The 18,799-nt window shown below is 42.4% G+C and overlaps 2 protein-coding genes across 2 annotated transcripts in view; both read right to left on the reverse strand.

The window, feature by feature from the left end:
* Positions 1-17,310, reverse strand: part of LOC309550490 (alpha-tectorin-like) — a gene marked incomplete at both ends in the record, with an annotated part of 18,078 nt that extends 768 nt beyond the window's left edge. Inside the window, 5 exons of the mRNA XM_082250859.1 lie at positions 7,861-7,902; positions 7,996-8,267; positions 14,943-15,229; positions 15,342-15,722; positions 17,197-17,310. Of these exons, the coding sequence (XP_082106985.1) occupies positions 7,861-7,902; positions 7,996-8,267; positions 14,943-15,229; positions 15,342-15,722; positions 17,197-17,310 (1,096 nt within the window). The remainder of the gene's footprint in view (positions 1-7,860; positions 7,903-7,995; positions 8,268-14,942; positions 15,230-15,341; positions 15,723-17,196) is intronic.
* A 366-nt stretch (positions 17,311-17,676) lies between these two features.
* The window catches only part of LOC309550491 (IgGFc-binding protein-like), a gene marked incomplete at both ends in the record, with an annotated part of 214,675 nt that continues 213,552 nt past the window's right edge, over positions 17,677-18,799 (reverse strand). The window contains one exon of the mRNA XM_082250860.1: positions 17,677-17,775. Within this exon, the coding sequence (XP_082106986.1) occupies positions 17,677-17,775 (99 nt within the window). The remainder of the gene's footprint in view (positions 17,776-18,799) is intronic.

Below are 18,799 nucleotides of genomic sequence, written 5' to 3' on the forward strand. Positions count from 1 at the left end.
CCCTGGCGTTTGTGGGTGCAGGAACCCACCCCCGGGCCCCTCGCGAATGACTGCCCTGAAGGCCTTGGAAATGTTACCTCTTCATCCTCCTCCTCCTCCTCCTCATCCTGTGCCACATCCTCTTCCATCATCGCCCAAATCGTTTTTTGAAGGAGGCATAGAAGTGGGATAGTTAAGCTGACAACGGCATCATCGGCACTGGCCATGTTGGTGGAGTACTCAAAACAGCGCAACAAGGCACACAGGTCTCGCATGGAGGCCCAGTTATTGGTGGTGAAGTGGTGCTGTTCCGCAGAGCGACTCACGCGTGCATGCTGCAGCTAAGACTCCACTATGGCCTGCTGCTGCTCGCACAGTCTTTCCAGCATGTGCAAGTTCCACCTTGTGGGCACGTCACATATGAGGCGGTGAGCGGGAAGGCCGAAGTGAAGCTGCAGCGCTGACAAGCGAGCAGCAGCAGGGTGAGAACGCCGAAAGTGCGCACAGACGGCCCGCACTTTCTGCAGCAGCTCTGACATATCAGGGTAATTTTTAAGGAACCTCTGCACCACCAAATTCAGCACATGCGCCAGGCAAGGGATGTGCGTCAAACCGACTAGGCCCAGAGCTGCTATGAGATTTCGCCCGTTATCGCACACCACCACCAGGCCGGGCTTGAGGCTCGCTGGCAGCAACCACTCATTTGTCTGCTGTTCCATGCTGTGTGGTTTTTCCCCCAAACAGGCAAGTTTTAAAACTGCCTGCTGTCGTTTACCCCTGGCTTTGCTGAAGTTGGTGGTGAAGGTGTTACGCTGACCGGATGAGGAGGCAGTAGAAGATGAGGAAGCGGAATAGGAGGAGTTAGGAACAGGAGGCAAACTGAAGCGCCCTGCAATCCTCGGTGGTGGAAGGACATGCGCCAAATTGCTATCCGCCTCAGGCCCATCCACCACTGCATTTACCCAGTGTGCCGTTAGGGAGATATAACGCCCCTGACCGTGCTTACTGGTCCACGTATCGGTAGTTAGGTGGACCTGGGCACAGATGGCGTTGCGCAGTGCACACCTGATTTTTTCCCCCACTTGGTTGTGCAGGGAAGGGATGACTTGCCTGGAAAAGTAGTGGCGGCTGGGCACAACATACTGTGGGACAGCCACCAACATAAGGCTTTTAAAACTGTGCGTCTCCACCAGACGGAATGACAGCATTTCAAAGGCCAAGAATTTTGAAATTCTGGCATTCAGGGCCAGGGATCGTGGGTGGGTAGGGAGGTACTTCCTCTTCCTCTGAAGTGTTTGGGAGATAGAAAGCTGAACGCTTCCACGGGACATTGTGGAGATGGTTGGTGACCCAGGTGGTGGTGTTGCTGAGAGATCGTCTGTTTGCAGGGTGGCAGTTGCCGGTATCACTACAGAGGTGGATGGAGAGGCCGAGACTGCAGCAGAAGAGGAAGCAGGAGGAGCCAGAGACCTTTCTTGGTTTTGAAGGTGTCTACTACACTGCAGCTCGTGCTTTGCACTTAGATGCTTGATCATGCAGGTTGTGCTCAGGTTGAGAAGGTTTATGCCTCGCTTCAGGCTCTGATTGCACAGGGTGCAAACCACTTGTGTCCTGTCATCAGCACATTTTCTGAAGAACTTCCACGCTAGAGAATTCCTTTGAGCTTGCTTTGGTGTGCTCGTTCCCTTGCTGCGTTGGGCAGTAGCAGGCGTAGTGTCTAGGGCACGGCCGCTCCGCTTCTGCACCCTGCTCCCTCTTCTGCTGTGCTGGTGGCTCTGTGCGACCACCGCCTCTTCCTCCAAACTACTCAGGTCACCTGCATGACCTTCATTCCATGTGGGGTCGAGGACCTCATCGTCCTCCACATCATCTTCCACCCAGTCTTCACCCCTGCCCTCCTTGTCGGTCTCCACAATTCTGAATGCCGCAGCAGTTGGCATCTGCGTTTCGTCATCATCGGAGACGTGCTGCGATGGTCCTTCCATGTACTCATCTTGAGAAATAAGTGGTTGGGCATCGCTGCACTCAATCTCTCCCACTTCTGGGGCAGGGCTAGGTGGATGGCCCTGGGAAACCCTGCTGACAGAGTCATTAAAAAGAAGAAGAGACTGCTGCATGACTTGGGGCTCAGACTGCTTGCCTGATTTGCAAGGGGGTGAGGTGAAAGACGGTTGGACATTGGCTTTAGGTGCCAACTCTGACCTTTCTGCAGTAGACTGGGTGGGAGACAATGTGAAGGAACTGGAGGCACTGTCAGCAACCCAATCTACTATCGCCTGTACTTCTTCTGGCCTCATCACTTCTAGAGGCGCATGATGCCCTACCAAATACTGCTGCAGGTTCTGTCGCCTACTCACACTGAGGAAGGTGTTTCACTTGTGCGTGTAACTGGCACAGATCCCCACGTCCTCTCCTTGCAACAGGAACTCTACCAGCAGCGCCACGGCCCCTATTTGACGGTCTCCTCATATTTCTGTAATTTATGATCTTGCCCTAGAAAGGTGTTTATTGAATAGCGGAACAAAACAACAACAGTATCGCATGGGTGTATCTCACAGTCAAATATGCAAACTATGCCGCAATTTAATTTTTTTTACCCCAAAAGGGTGTATATTGAATAGGGGAATAGAAAAAAGGATAAAAAACGGTGTATCTCACACGTACAAACACAGACTAGGCCCCGATTAAAATTTTTTGTACCCTAAAGGGAGGATGAGGAAGAGGAGTAGGAGGAGTTGGGAACAGGAGGCAAACTGAAGCGCCCTGCAATCCTCGGCGATGGAAGGAGATGCGCCAAACAAATTTAAAAAGGTGTATCTCACACGTACCGATACAGACTATGCCGTAATTTAATTTTTTACACTCAAACAGGGTGTATATTGAATAGCGGAATAGGAAAAATTTTACAAAACGGTGGTGTATCTCACACGTACAAACACAGACTAGGCCCCGATTACAATTTTTTGTACCCTAAAGGCAGGATGAGGAGTAGGAGGAGTTCGGAACAGGCAGGAGGCACACTGAAGCACCCTGCAATCCTCGACGGTATGAGATGCGCCCCTAAAATTGGAAAGGTGTATCTCATACGTACCGATACGGACTGTCCCACAATTTAATTGTTTTTACCCCAAAGGTGTAGATTGAATAGCGGGAATAGAAAATATGATATCAAAAGGTGTATGTATCTCACACGTACAGAACCAGACTAGGCCCAAATTACTATTTTTTGTACCCCCAAAGGCAGGATGAGGAGTAGGAGGAGTTCGGAACAGACAGGAGGCAGACTGAAGCACCCTGCAATCCTCGACGGTATGAGATGCGCCCCAAAAATTGGAAAGGTGTATCTCACACGTACCGATACAGACTATCCCGCAATTTAATTGTTTTTACCCCAAAGGTGTAGATTGAATAGCGGAATAGAAAATATGATATCAAAAGGTGTATGTATCTCACACGTACAGACCCAGACTAGGCCCAAATTACTATTTTTTGTACCCCCAAAAGGCAGGATGAGGAGTAGGAGGAGTTTGGAACAGGCAGGAGGCACACTGAAGCACCCTGCAATCCTCAGGGGTATGAGATGTGCCCCAAAAATTGGAAAGGTGTATCTCACACGTACCGATACAGACTATCCCGCAATTTATTTGTTTTTACCCCAAAGGTGTAGATTGAATAGCGGAATAGAAAATATGATATCAAAAGGTGTATGTATCTCACACGTAGAGACCCGGACTAGGCCCAAATTACTATTTTTTGTTCCCCCAAAGGCAGGATGAGGAGTAGGAGGAGTTCGGAACAGACAGGAGGCAGACTGAAGCACCCTGCAATCCTCGACGGTATGAGATGCGCCCCAAAAATTGGAAAGGTGTATCTCACACGTACCGATACAGACTATCCCCCAATTTAATTGTTTTTACCCCAAAGGTGTAGATTGAATAGCGGAATAGAAAATATGATATCAAAAGGTGTATGTATCTCACACGTAGAGACCCAGACTAGGCCCAAACTACTATTTTTTGTACCTCCAAAGGCAGGATGAAGAGTAGGAGGAGTTTGGAACAGGCAGGAGGCACACTGAAGCACCCTGCAATCCTCAGGGGTATGAGATGCGCCCCAAAAATTGGAAAGGTGTATCTCACACGTACCGATACAGACTATCCCGCAATTTATTTGTTTTTACCCCAAAGGTGTAGATTGAATAGCGGAATAGAAAATATGATATCAAAAGGTGTATGTATCTCACACGTAGAGACCCAGACTAGGCCCAAATTACTATTTTTTGATCCCCCAAAGGCAGGATGAGGAGTAGGAGGAGTTTGGAACAGGCAGGAGGCACACTGAAGCACCCTGCAATCCTCGGCGGTATGAGATGCGCCCCAAAAATTAGAAAGGTGTATCTCACACGTACCGATACAGACTATCCCCCAATTTAATTGTTTTTACCCCAAAGGTGTAGATTGAATAGCGGAATAGAAAATATGATATCAAAAGGTGTATGTATCTCACACGTAGAGACCCAGACTAGGCCCAAATTACTATTTTTTGTACCTCCAAAGGCAGGATGAAGAGTAGGAGGAGTTCGGAACAGGCAGGAGGCAGACTGAAGCACCCTGCAATCCTCGTCAGTATGAGATGCGCCCCAAAAATTGGAAAGGTGTATCTCACACGTACAGATACAGACTATCCCGCAATTTAATTGTTTTTACCCCAAAGGTGTAGATTGAATAGCGGAATAGAAAATATGATATTAAAAGGTGTATGTATCTCACACGTACAGACCCAGACTAGGCCCAAATTACTATTTTTTGTACCCCCAAAGGCAGGATGAGGAGTAGGAGGAGTTTGGAACAGGCAGGAGGCACACTGAAGCACCCTGCAATCCTCGGCGGTATGAGATGCGCCCCAAAAATTGGAAAGGTGTATCTCACAAGTACCGATACAGACTATCCCGCAATTTAATTGTTTTTACCCCAAAGGTGTAGATTGAATAGCGGAATAAAAAATATGATATCAAAAGGTGTATGTATCTCACACGTACAGAACCAGACTAGGCCCCGATTACTATTATTTGTACCCCCAAAGGCAGGATGAGGAGTAGGAGGAGTTCGGAACAGGCAGGAGGCAGACTGAAGCACCCTGCAATCCTCGGCGGTATGAGATGCGCCCCAAAAATTGGAAAGGTGTATCTCACACGTACCGATACAGACTATCCCGCAATTTAATTGTTTTTACCCCAAAGGTGTAGATTGAATAGCGGAATAGAAAATATGATATCAAAAGGTGTATGTATCTCACACGTACAGAACCAGACTAGGCCCCGATTACTATTTTTTGTACCCCCAAAGGCAGGATGAGGAGTAGGAGGAGTTCGGAACAGGCAGGAGGCACACTGAAGCACCCTGCAATCCTCTGCAGTATGAGATGCGCCCCAAAAATTGGAAAGGTGTATCTCATACGTACCGATATAGACTATCCCGCAATTTAATTGTTTTTACCCCAAAGGTGTAGATTGAATAGCGGAATAGAAAATATGATATCAAAAGGTGTATGTATCTCACACGTAGAGACCCAGACTAGGCCCAAATTACTATTTTTTGTACCCCCAAAGGCAGGATGAGGAGTAGGAGGAGTTCGGAACAGGCAGGAGGCACACTGAAGCACCCTGCAATCCTCGGGAGTATGAGATGCGCCCCAAAAATTGGAAAGGTGTATCTCACACGTACCGATATAGACTATCCCGCAATTTAATTGATTTTACCCCAAAGGTGTAGATTGAATAGCGGAATAGAAAATATGATATCAAAAGGTGTATGTATCTCACATGTAGAGACCCAGACTAGGCCCAAATTACTATTTTTTGTACCCCCAAAGGCAGGATGAGGAGTAGGAGGAGTTCAGAACAGGCAGGAGGCACACTGAAGCACCCTGCAATCCTCGGCAGTATGAGATGCGCCCCAAAAATTGTAAAGGTGTATCTCACACGTACCGATACAGACTATCCCGCAATCTAATTGTTTTTACACCAAGGGTGTAGATTGAATAGCGGAATAGAATATATGATATAAAATTGGAGATTTTTTAATAGCATATGTGAACAGCAGCGTCTTATATCAGTCAGCTCTGCTGCAGGCTATGGAGGGGAAAAAAAAAGAAAATTCCCCTTTTAAGTTTGTAATTTTTAAATAGATTAGTACAGACTATGCCACAATTTAATTTTTTTTAACCCAAAAGGGTGTATATTGAATAGTGGAATAGAAAAAAGTGTATAACTTTTGAAATCACTCAATAATAGCACATGTGAACACAGCAGTGTATTATCACAGTCAGCAGCACTGAAGGAAAAACGCTGCACACAACTGACTGATAAAAAAGACTTTTTTCTCCCTCCTCCTCAGCGGGCAAAAAGTTTGTGTTCACACCACCCCACACACAGCAAAATCGATGTGGACCACTGACCCTGCCTATCTCCAGCCTCTCCCTAAAATGATTGATAAGATCGGTCACTGCCGGCACTGCAAACCCCCCACACAGCAAAATCGATTGTAGAACACTGACCCTGCCTATCTCCAGCCTGTCCCTAAAATGATCGATAAGATCGGTCACTGCCGGCACTGCAAACCCCCCCCCCACACAGCAAAATCGATTGTAGAACACTGACCCTAAATATCTCCAGCCTCGCCCTAAAATGCCCTAATATCTCGCCCTGACTGCACTCCGACCTGTCCCTAAATTCTTTTTGGACACAATATGATTTTTGACTGTCTGTCCCTAATCAGCAGCCAGCACGTATGATGTGTGCTCTGTCCCTGTACTACAGCAGAATGACGCAGCGGCGCTCGGTCTCGAACTTATAAAGACTTGGTCACATGCTTCAGATGGCCAATCACAGCTACTAATACATTTGTAGGCATGGCTGGGATGGCTTAAGGCACACCAGTTAAACGCTTGTTGATTGGCTGTTGAAAGCCCGCCATTAAAAGCGCGCCAATACATACAAACCCGGAAATAAAATGACCGAACGCGGATTTTAAACCCCGAACATACAGTAAAGTTTTCGGGTCCGTGTTCGGGTAACAAAAATCCAATTATTCGGTATGAACACGAATAATACAGTCCGTTTTCGCTCAACACTACTTGTGAATTTTCAAATTGCCAGCAGCAAAAAATGTGTCACCAATGTGAGCTAATTCAAAAATAAGTGCAATGGCCGCTCACCTCCATATACACTCAAATGAGCATTTTTTTTTAATCAGGCTTGGCTTGGGGTCTTCCTCCACATCAGGGATTTTATGGAAGGCCACTAGTAGATTCCCCTCTCCTATAGATATACCAGCCAATAGGAACTGTTGCCTCTCTATATGGTGATGGCCAAAGTAATCTTCCCGGGACTTTTGCTCATATCAGGGATATAATCAAAAGGGACTTCATAGTGTAATAGGTAATGATTTTATTGTAAAAAAAAACAGAATAGTAAAACTCACAGTACTGCAGTTGTAGATAAGCATCGGCACTAAGTAGTAAACTCCGATACTTACGGTCTCGGCCGTAGACCGGAAGTGACATCACCCGGCTCCTCCCAACCAGCTTTTTTTATATTTATAAAATGATAGGTCATGGTGATCAGTTAGGTTTTAGAACTCCGTAAAAATCCCCATGCCCATTCTGAAAAGATTTACATATTTGTGGGACTAAAAATAAATGTATGGTCCTGTTCCCACAAGAGTCACACATATATACTCTTTCTTTAGTCTCCCAGCAGATAGTAGACATAATACTATATGATGAGTGACAGGTTGATGATTTTCTGTATATTTCCTAAACGAAACAACGATTCATTTATTCAAATTATCTCTTTTAAAGTCGATTTAAAAAAAAAATTACCTGGCACGGTTGGAACAATGGCTGTAGAGGTTGTTGTAATTCCTGTTAATTTTAAAAATCAATAAATGAGTCTCAATTTATATTTTGAATAACTTATATTTGAAATAATTTACATAACAGATCATTTTCACTTACTGCAAATGGTGTTCTCGCTCCAGTCATCAACTATGATACCAACATTTTCACAAGCGGCAGCATAGGCCTCTAAAGCATTGCAGAACTGATTTTGGTTTCCTCCAGTTGCACACAAGTCATACACACAGTTCTCAAAATATATCTGAGGAAGAATGTGGGGATGACAGGCTTTGAAAGGTCCATTGGCTGATAATATCAGTTTACATTTATCTTCATAATTAACTTCTTCAGCAGGATCACATGGTGAAGGATCAACAATATCTTCTTCACATCTATTGAGGCAAATCATTGAATGATTTAATGTTTCTCTTATCATTATATTGCTACAAAAATGATATTTGCAGGATTTGGTTCTCATATTTTTTATTTTTTCCATAATATAACACACTTTATGAAAGAGAACACTAGGTTGGCTTTCTATTAGCCATCATTTAACCTTGTTATAGAGTTTGTTACCTCAACATTTCATATTCCTGATATTTGTCTGTTGTACCATGTACCTGTGTTAAAAAGTATTCTGTTCTCTTTGTATTGATTCCTTTCTATGGAATACCTGGTGTTCCTGCCAGCCCCCCTGCTTTTCTATTTCAACCTGAGCATGCTATGCATGAAAGCAGATCTATCTCAGTGTGGTCAGGTTTCTGGCTGTGCTGGGAGAACAGCCCATCTGTCCTTCAAATGACAAAGACGTGTGCTGAAACGACACCCACCACACAGCCATTCTCAAGAAAAATCAGTGAACTGCTGTTTCCCCACTCCCCTCTCCAAGACCCTTATGCAGCTGAAAACAGAGATTATGTGGTCTCTTATAGAAATGAAAGAAAAAAAGGTATTAGGGGGTCTTTAAAAAGTTTTCATACTTTTTTATATTTAATAGAGTTTAAAAAAAAGTTGAGAAGATTTTTGAAGAGCCCTCATTTTTTTTTTCATACATATATATATATATATATATATATATATATATATATATATATATATATTTATATATATATACACACAGTATCTCACAAAACTGAGTACACCCTCACATTTTTGTAAATATTTTATTATATCTTTTCATGTGACAACACTGAAGAAATGACACTTTACTACAATGTAGAGTAGTGAGAGTGTACAGCTTGTATAACAGTGTAAATTTGCTGTCCCCTCAAAATAAATCAACACATAGCCATTCATGTCTAAACCGCTGGCACTAATACACTATATTTTCAAAAGGATTAGGACGCCTGCCTTTACACACACATGAACTTTAATGGCCTCCCAATCTTAGTCCATAGGGTTTAACATTGAGTTGGCCCACCCTTTGCAGCTGTAACAACTTCAAACTCTTCTGGGAAGGCTGTCTACAAGGTTTAGGAGTCTGTCTATGGGAATGTTTACCCATTCGTCCGGAAGCGCATTTGTAAAGTCAGGCACTAATGTTGGATGAAAAGGCCTGGCTTGCAGTCTCCGCTCTAATTCATTCCAAAGGTGTTCTATCGGGAAGAGGTCAAAACTCTGTGCAGGATGGTAAATTTTATTTCCACCCCAAACTTACTCATCCATGTCTTTATGGACCTTGCCTTGTGCACTGGTCCACATCATTTGGTGGAGGGGGAGAGGATTATGGTGTGAGGCTGTTTTTTAGGGGTTGGGCTTGTCCCCATAGTTCCAGTGAAGCAAATTCTTAAGGCATCATTTTATGCTCCCAACGTTGTGGGAACAGTTTAGGGATGGCCCCTTCCCATTCCAACATGACTGCGCTCCAGTGCACAAAGCAAGGTACATAAAGACTTGGATGAGCGAGTTTGGGGTGGAGGAACTTGACTGACCTTCTGAAAGAAAGGTCAAACATTCCCATACTATAGACACACTCCTAAATCTTGTAGACAGCCTTCCCAGAAAAGTTGAAGCTGTTATAGCTACAAAGGGTGGGGCAACTCAATATTGATAGTCACAAAAAAGTGCAGCTCTCTTCTTCAATAAAGTGAATTCAAATTATAGTGCATAAATAAATATATGAAAACAGTGTAAAAATCATCTATATACAGTATCTCACAAAAGTAAGTATACCCCTCACATTTTTGTAAATATTTTACATCTTTTCATGTGATAACACTGAAGAAATGACACTTTGCTATAATGTAAAGTAGTGTGTAAATTTGCTGTCCCCTCAAGATAACTCAACACACAGACCAATGGGCCCAATTAGCCATTTTCCCTACCGGTGTCATGTGACTCATTAGTGTTACAAAGTCACAGGTGTGAATGGGGAGCAGGTGTGTTAAATTTGGTGTTATCACTCTCACTTTCTCATACTGGTCACTGGAAGTTCAAAATGGCATCTCATGACAATGAACTCTCTGAGGATCTGAAAAAATAATTGTTGCTCTACATAAAGATGGCCTATGCTATAAGAAGATTGCCAAGACCCTGAAACTGAGCTACAGCACAGTGGCCAAGACTATACAGCGGTTTAACAGGACAGGTTCCACTCAGAACAGGCCCCATTATGGTCAACCAAAGATGTTGAGTGCACATGCTCAGCGTTATATCCAGAGATTGTCTTTGGGAAATAGATGTATGAGTGCTGCCAGCATTGTTGCAGAGGTTAAAGGGGTGGGGGGTCAGTCTGTCAGTGCTCAGACCATACGATGCACACTGCATCAAATTGGCCTGCATCGTCCCAGAAGAAAGCCTCTTCTAAAGATGATACACAAGAAAGCCTGCAAATAGTTTTCTGAAGACAAGCAGACTAGGGATATGGATTATTGGAACCATATCCTGTGGTCTGATGAGACTAAACTTATTTGGTTCAGATGGTGTCAAGTGTGTGTTTGGTGGCAACTAGGTGAGGAGTAGGGATGATTGAACGGTTCGGGTCGACCATCGGTTCGACCCGAACATTGGGTGTTCGAAATTCGGCCGAATTCCGAACATTTTGCTGAAAAAGTTCGGAATTCGGAAACCAGAACCGACCAAAATGCAATGGGACAGGAACTGGGCTTTAAAAGCCCGTGATTGGACCAGAACCATCAGTAAAAGCCAATTGAGGGGGCAGAAGAATTCTAGGAATGTGATTGGAGTGACTAGGGGGTCCAGAGGCCAATCATTAGTGAATACGCCCCCCAGTATATAAGATAGCCCTGCCGAATTCCTAGCATTGTAATACAGGGACGTGGTAGAGAGTGCAAGCAGTTCTGTTACTTCTGCTTCAAAAGTGTCATTTAGAAATTATTAGTGTGAGGAAAGGGATATCTAGTGTAGTTAGGGTGCTATTTTCCACTTTAGTTAGATTCAAAAATCTAGTTTCTGTAGGGAAAGTGTTAAGTGCCAGGGTGACCGTAGTGTAGTGTAGGGTGAACTGACACTGACTGCTATGGCAGGGTGACCAAACCCTTCCATTTCAGGGTGACCGCTATAGAGAAAAGATCGTTTCTCTTAGGTGACTTATAGAACAGCGATATGGCTTCTCGCCTGTCAACCTGCTTTTTGCTGCAGGCGTTTATAGGGTTTTTTTGAGGACATGTTTGGAGTCAGGCATGACATCTGAAATTCTGTATAGGGGTATATATACACACACATGTATGTATGTATACACCTACACATATATAGGTGTGAAAGTAGCAGAACACTATGCTTGTGCTTATTAAATAATTAACAGGCATATGGCTCCGCTCCTATCACACCTATATGTGTGTATGTGTATAAATACATATAAGTGTGTGTGTATATATACCCCTATACAGAAGTTCAGATGTTTTGCCTGCCTCCAAAGACCCCAAAAAAATGCCCAAAAAAACGCCTGCGCCAAAAAAAAAAAAGCCCAGGTGTGTTATTGCAGGCGTTTTTTTTGGGCATTTTTTGGGGGTCTTTGGAGGCAGGCGAAACATCTGAACTTCTTTATAGGCGTATATATACACACACACTTACATGTATTTATACACATACACATATATAGGTGTGATAGGAGCAGAGCCATATGCCTGTTAATTATTTCATTAGCGCAAGCATAGTGTTCTGCTACTTTCACACCTATATATGTGTATGTGTATATATACATACATGTTTGTGTATATATACCCCTATACAGAAGTTCAGATGTTTTGCCTGCCTCCAAAGACCCCAAAAAATGCCCAAATAAACGCCTTCGCCCAAAAAAAAAAACGCCCAGGTGTGTTATTGCAGGCATTTTTTTGGGGCATTTTTTTGGGGTCTTTGGAGGCAGGCAAAACATCAGAACTTCTGTATAGGGGTATATATACACACACATTTATATGTATTTATACACATACACATATATAGGTGTGATAGGAGCGGAGCCATATGCCTGTTAATTATTTCATTAGCGCAAGCATAGTGTTCTGCTACTTTCACACCTATATATGTGTAGGTGTATATATATATATATATATATATATATACATACATGTGTGTGTATATATACCCCTATACACAGGTTCAGATGTTTTGCCTGCCTCCAAAGACCACAAAAAAATGCCCAAAAAAAGCCCATATGTGTTATTGCAGGCGTTTTTTTGGGCATTTTTTTGGGGTCTTTGGAGGCAGGCAAAACATCTGAACCTCTGTATAGGGGTATATATACACACACACTTATATGTATATATACACATACACATATATAGGTGTGAAAGTAGCAGAACACTATACTTGCGCTAATGAAATAATTAACACCCATATGGCTTCTTTGCTATCACACCTATATGTGTGCATGTGTATAAATACATATAAGTGTGTGTGTATATATACCCCTATACAGAAGTTCAGACATTTTGCCTGCCTCCAAAGACCCACCAAAAATGCCCAAAAAAATGCCTGCGCCAAAAAAATAAACGCCCAGGTGTGTTATTGCAGGCGTTTTTTTTGGGCATTTTTTGTGGGTCTTTGGAGGCAGGCAAAACATCTGAACTTCTGTATAGTGGTATATATATACACACACACTTATATGTATTTATACACATACCCACATATAGGTGTGAACGGAGAGAAGCCATATGGGTGTTAATTATTTCATTAGCGCAAGTATAGTGTTCTGCTACTTTCACACCTATATATGTGTATGTGTATATATACATATAAGTGTGTGTGTATATATACCCTATACACAGGTTCAGATGTTTTGCCTGCCTCCAAAGACCCCCAAAAAAATGCCCAAAAAAACGCCTGCGCCAAAAAAAAAACGCCCAGGTGTGTTATTGCAGGCGGTTTTTTTGGGCATTTTTTGGGGTCTTTGGAGGCAGGCAAAGCATCTGAACTTCTGTATAGGGGTATATATACACACACACTTATATGTATTTATACACATACCCACATATAGGTGTGAATGGAGAGAAGCCATATGGGTGTTAATTATTTCATTAGCGCAAGTATAGTGTTCTGCTACTTTCACACCTATATATGTGTATGTGTATATATACATATAAGTGTGTGTGTATATATACCCCTACACAGAAGTTCTGATGTTATGCCTGCCTCCAATAACCCCCAAAAAATGCCCAAAAAAACGCTTGCTACAAAACCGGCAAGGTGTGAAAATAGCGGAGCCATATCCCTGTTCTATAAGTGTTCTAATACAAACAATTTTTTTTCTGGTTCTGGACATGCTACAGAGCTGAAACTTCACAGTTACACTTTTTAGATACCCCAGACACTAAATCCAAAGAAATCTCTTTTTTTTTTCAATAATTTTTTCAATAATTGGCTCTCTATCAAAAATGACAATTTTTAAGAACTTTTTTTGTGTGATTAATAGTCTCTGGGGCATGACCCAGAACCTTAGGCACTTTTTAGGGGCATTTATTGGGTTTTAGGGCTTCAAAATGGGGTTTATTGATTACCGAAGTTCAGGTCCCATTGATTTCAATGGGGTTCTGAAATCCGGGGCTGAACTTTCTGGAAGTTCTGGTGTTCTGGTCGAACCGATCTTTTGAAAAGTTCGATCATCCCTAGTGAGGAGTACAAAGAGAAGTGTGTTTTGCCAACAGTCAAGAATGGTGGTGGGAGTGTCATGGGCTGGGGCTGCATGAATTCCAAAATGTACTGTGACATACTGAAGCAGAGCATGATCCCCTCCCTTTGGAGACTGGGCTGCAGGGCAGCATTCAAACATGATAACGACCCGAAACACACCTCCAAGGCGACCACTGCCTTGCGAAAGAAGCTGAGGGTAAAGGTAATGGACTGGCCAAGCATATCTCTGGACCTAACCCTATTGAGAATCTTCAAACAAAGATGTGGGGCATCTTCAAATGGAAGGTGGAGGAGCGTGAGGTCTCTAACATCCACTCTAACATCCACCAGCTCCGTGATGTCGTCATGGAGGAGTGGAAGAGGACTTCAGTGGCAACCTGTGAAGCTCTGGTGAACTCCATGCCCAAGAGGGTTAAGGCAGTGCTGGAAAATAATGGTGGCCACACAAAATATTGAAACTTTGGGCCCAATTTGGACATTTTCACTTAGGGGTGTACTCACTTTTGTTGCTGGCAGTTTAGACATTAGTTGGCTGTGTTGAGTTATTTTGAGGGGACAGCAAATTTACAGTGGTATACAAGCTGTATACTCACTACTTTGTAGCAAAGTGTCACTTCTTCAGTGTTGTCACATGAAAAGATAAAATAAAATATTTACAAAAATGTGAGGGGTGTAATCACTTTTGTGAGATACTGTATAAAGATATTTTTTTAATCCCAGATTTCTCTTTTAAATAGATGTAAACATTTGCCCATGCCTATTGTCATTGTTTACAAGAGCAAAAAAATATAGTCATAGTTCACACCAAATTTATCGCTGAACAAAAAGTGACACAGTCATGTTGACAAAGGAATATTTATTTTACTAGCCAGTAAATTTATGTGTGTCTCTTCCAATATTCATCCAAGTCCTTACCTTTTTGCAATTGAGTCTAGATTAAGGATGATCATCAAGGTAAAATTTTTATTTATACTTACACCCAATTGTCATCAGGAACACGCCAGCTGTTTCCAAAGTCATTGGATGTGGGGGCAAGTAAGCCTTCAGGTGTCAGAAAGTCATCTTGTTGGTTACCACTGTAAGTGCCACAGAGTCCACACAGTTTTCCTTTAAAGTTCTCATTTACTTTAACAAAGAGTTCATGGTCACCGTTATACTTAACTTCAAGACCAAAGTCAGTCTGCACAACAACAAAGGAACCACTTAAGTGTATTAGGATGCCAGGAGCTGGGTTCAGAGGCATAGAGACCATGAGTCCATTAATCTAAAGATAGCGAAAAGGACAGAAAAATGACTGTGGGAAAAAATCACCAGAAAAAAATATTAATTTGAGCGCTGAGGGCTCCATCATGCATTTGTTTTATTAAAAAGCCTACCTCCACCACTTTATATTTGCCCAGAAAGATATTGAGGTCATGGAAGCTGACTGCAACTGAGTTTATAGCTGTCCAGGCTAAGCTTCCTCTATGCTCATTTCTTGTAGTGATTGAGAAATACACACTTGTGTTTCCACAGGTCTCCACAGCTGTATAATTACAGGCTCCTTGGAAATGGTATAACTTGCCATCAAATGTTATATAGTGTGGATCACCATAGATATGGCAGATGGAAGTATCAGCCAGGAAACAAGCCTTAATTCCATTTTGTACTTTGCAAACTTCTTCAGGATCACAGGTCTGAGCTGTACAGCTTACATGATTGTTTCCTTGACAAGTACAGCGACTGTCACAGTCCCCGTTCCAGAATATATCATTTTTCTGTAAAATAAAATGTAAAAAATAAACCATTCACAAAGCTTATAATAATGCAATCAACAGTACATGTAATATGGTTTTCCATTCTCATATCAGTGTAATAGGGGCATTATATGTGATGTTAGTAATGTGACTGAAGATCAGTTTTTTGGGAATATGATTATAAAAGCTATATAGTTTTACAATCATAAAGTTAGAAGAGAGAAAAGAGGCAGTGATTGAGGAACACATCAGATACTGCAGGGGTCTTATGAGTATCCAATGGAGATAGACTTTAGAAGCTTAGATTGCACAGTGGGAAGAGGTATCATACATTGTAATGATGAGAATATACACAATAAATAGCTAGGGACTGGGGGGAATGATTAATACAGAAAAGTCCGGCCAACATCCCTGATAATAGAGACACAAAGGAAGAAGACTCCCCTAGTGGGACTTCAGCGGCCTAAGAGCTAAATACGAATGGAAAATTAATATAACATAAACTATATAAAAATACAATATGATTTTATGAAACAAGAGTTATAAGCAATAAAGGCTGATGTGTGGTAAAACATAAGTGCCTAAGTGCCAGAGGCTTTAGATGTTCCACAGTTGTCATCGCCCTGGGCGACCAGGGAAAACACCCTCATCAGGGATGTATACATAGACTAGAACAGAGCACTTATAATTTATGCAGAAGGGTTACATAACACAGCAGCCAAGGTATTCATTAAAACCAACGAAAATGTCCATCAAAAGCTCAATAATCTATCTTTTGACTTGGCTTTGACTGCAGGTGGCGGACCTGAGACTTCACCTCACTGGTGCAGGTTATATGCAAACAACATCTTTGTCCTTACTATCCTCTGCATTTACTTCCACGTTCCTCCTCTGCTCCTCTGTTCCCTCCCCGGCAGTTCTTGCTGGTTCTCGGCCCTCACTGGGGGGGGGGAGTGACAAATATTCCATTCCCCCCCCCCTATTTTTTTTGAGGTTTTGATGGACATTTTCATTGATTTTAATAAATACCTTGGCTGCTGTGTTATGTACAGTGACCTGTGAACCATCCAGCCTCACCATGACTGGAGTGGAGGGTTATACCATCTCCCTCCCCCTCTCCCTCCCCCTATGCCAGCTGGACCAATGTAAATCACAATTTGTGTGGACACCTTGGCAATTGTTTGTCAATGTGTTTGATTTGATGTACACATGTGAACTAGCTGGACATATTCAACTTGTGATGTCAATGCCACTTTATTTGATGTTATGTTATTGTATTAATTTTGATGTATCCTGTTACACAGAATCTGTATTTCAAACAGCTCCGGAAGAAGTCTGAACATCAGGCGAAACATGTAGAGCAATCGGATATATCAGTTTATTTCCTTATGGAAGGTGTATTTGTACTTTGTAGAGCGCTCTGCGTTGCCTGCACCTTTGGTGCTGGTTGTCTGCAGCGTATAGCATTCTCATTTCTTGTTTATTGATACCTCACTGTAATTTTGTACTTCTTGTTGTATTGTATGTCCGAAGTGGCGAGGTTTTCATACCGGACCACTTGTATCTCCTGATTAACTGTCTCCGCCCCTTTTGGTCGGTCGACGCACATTTTTGTGGTTTTATACTTATCAACAATAAAGTATTGTTTTTTATTACGGTGCCTTTAAAGTCCATATTTTCTTTCCCCCCGTTTTTTTCTTGTATTGCTGTGTTATGTAACCCCTCTACATAAATACATAGATTGTAAGTGCTCTGTTCTAGTCTATGTATACACCCCCTGATGAAAAAAAGCTATTTCTGAAATGCATTGGGTGTTTTCCCTGGTCTCTCAGGGTGACAACAACTGCGGAACATCTAAAGCCTCTGGCATTTATGCGTTGTTTTACCCCACATCAGCCTAAATTCTTGTTAAATAAAATTATATTGTATTTTTATATTGTTTATATTATATTCATTATACATATGTATTTAGCTCTTAGGCCACTAAAGTCCCACTAGGTGGTTTTCCTTCTTTCTTTGTGCCCACAATAAAGGACTGAAAAGTCTGTGTCTTAATACCAAAACGCTTATGCATCTGTAGAAATTCAAATAAGTTCCAAAGACTTCAGTTTTACTACTGTTTTCGTTCTTGAAAATGGCCGTAATGCAGACTTTTCGTTATATTATTTCATTATGGTTTGATTCAAGTTTGTGATACTGTTGATCTAGTGTTATGGTAGCATTTATTGCTGTAGAAATATACCATTTATTGTGATGCAGTGGGGTTGATTTACTAAAGGCAAAAAGGGTGTTTAATTTGAAGGAATTTTTACTTTGCTAGGTATTTTTTTCTTGACTTTAAGTGGTTGTAAAGGCTGAATGTTTTTTACCATGAAGGTAAAAAATCTTCTGTGTGTTGCACCCCCACAGCCACTCTCTTATACTCACCTGAGCCATCTCTCGATCCAGTAATGTGCATGGGAGCCTTGGTCTTTCTCTCCTCATTGGCTGAGACAAAGCCATTGGCTCCCACTAATGTCAATCATGAGGAAAGAGCGTGGGGTGTGGCTGAGCTGCTGCTCTATGTGTCTTATAGGCATCTTGAATGGGGCTCCTGGGCAATCACGCACCAGTGCCCCCCATGGCAAGCAACGTGCTATTGGGGGCACTGGTCAAGGGGGAGAAGTCAGGAGCTTGGGTGGGGGTCTCTAGAAGAAGAGAATTGGGGCTTCTCTGTGCAAAACCACTACACAGAGCAGTTAAGTATAACATGTTTCTTATTTAAGAAAAAAAAAAAAAACCTTTAGAATAACTTTAATGAAGGTGGTTACTATTCTACTATTCTATATGCAAAGAATACAGGTAAATATGAGGGATGATATTAATAATGGAGCTATGGACGAGGCAGAATCCCTATGGGTAGAGCTTCGAAGGGAAGGCACGGTGGGGAAGGTAATATTGGGCGTATGCTATAGGCCCCCCAAGCAGAGGGAGGAGGGGGAGGCGGACCTCATTTTACAGATAGGATTGGCAGCAAGGATGGGAAATGTCATTATAATGGGGGACTTTAATTATCCAGATATAGACTGGGCAGAAGGAACCGCACACTCAGCCAAGGC

The sequence above is a fragment of the Pelophylax lessonae genome (genome assembly GCF_965119305.1).
Source record: "Pelophylax lessonae genome assembly, chromosome: 3".
Lineage (NCBI taxonomy): Eukaryota > Metazoa > Chordata > Amphibia > Anura > Ranidae > Pelophylax > Pelophylax lessonae.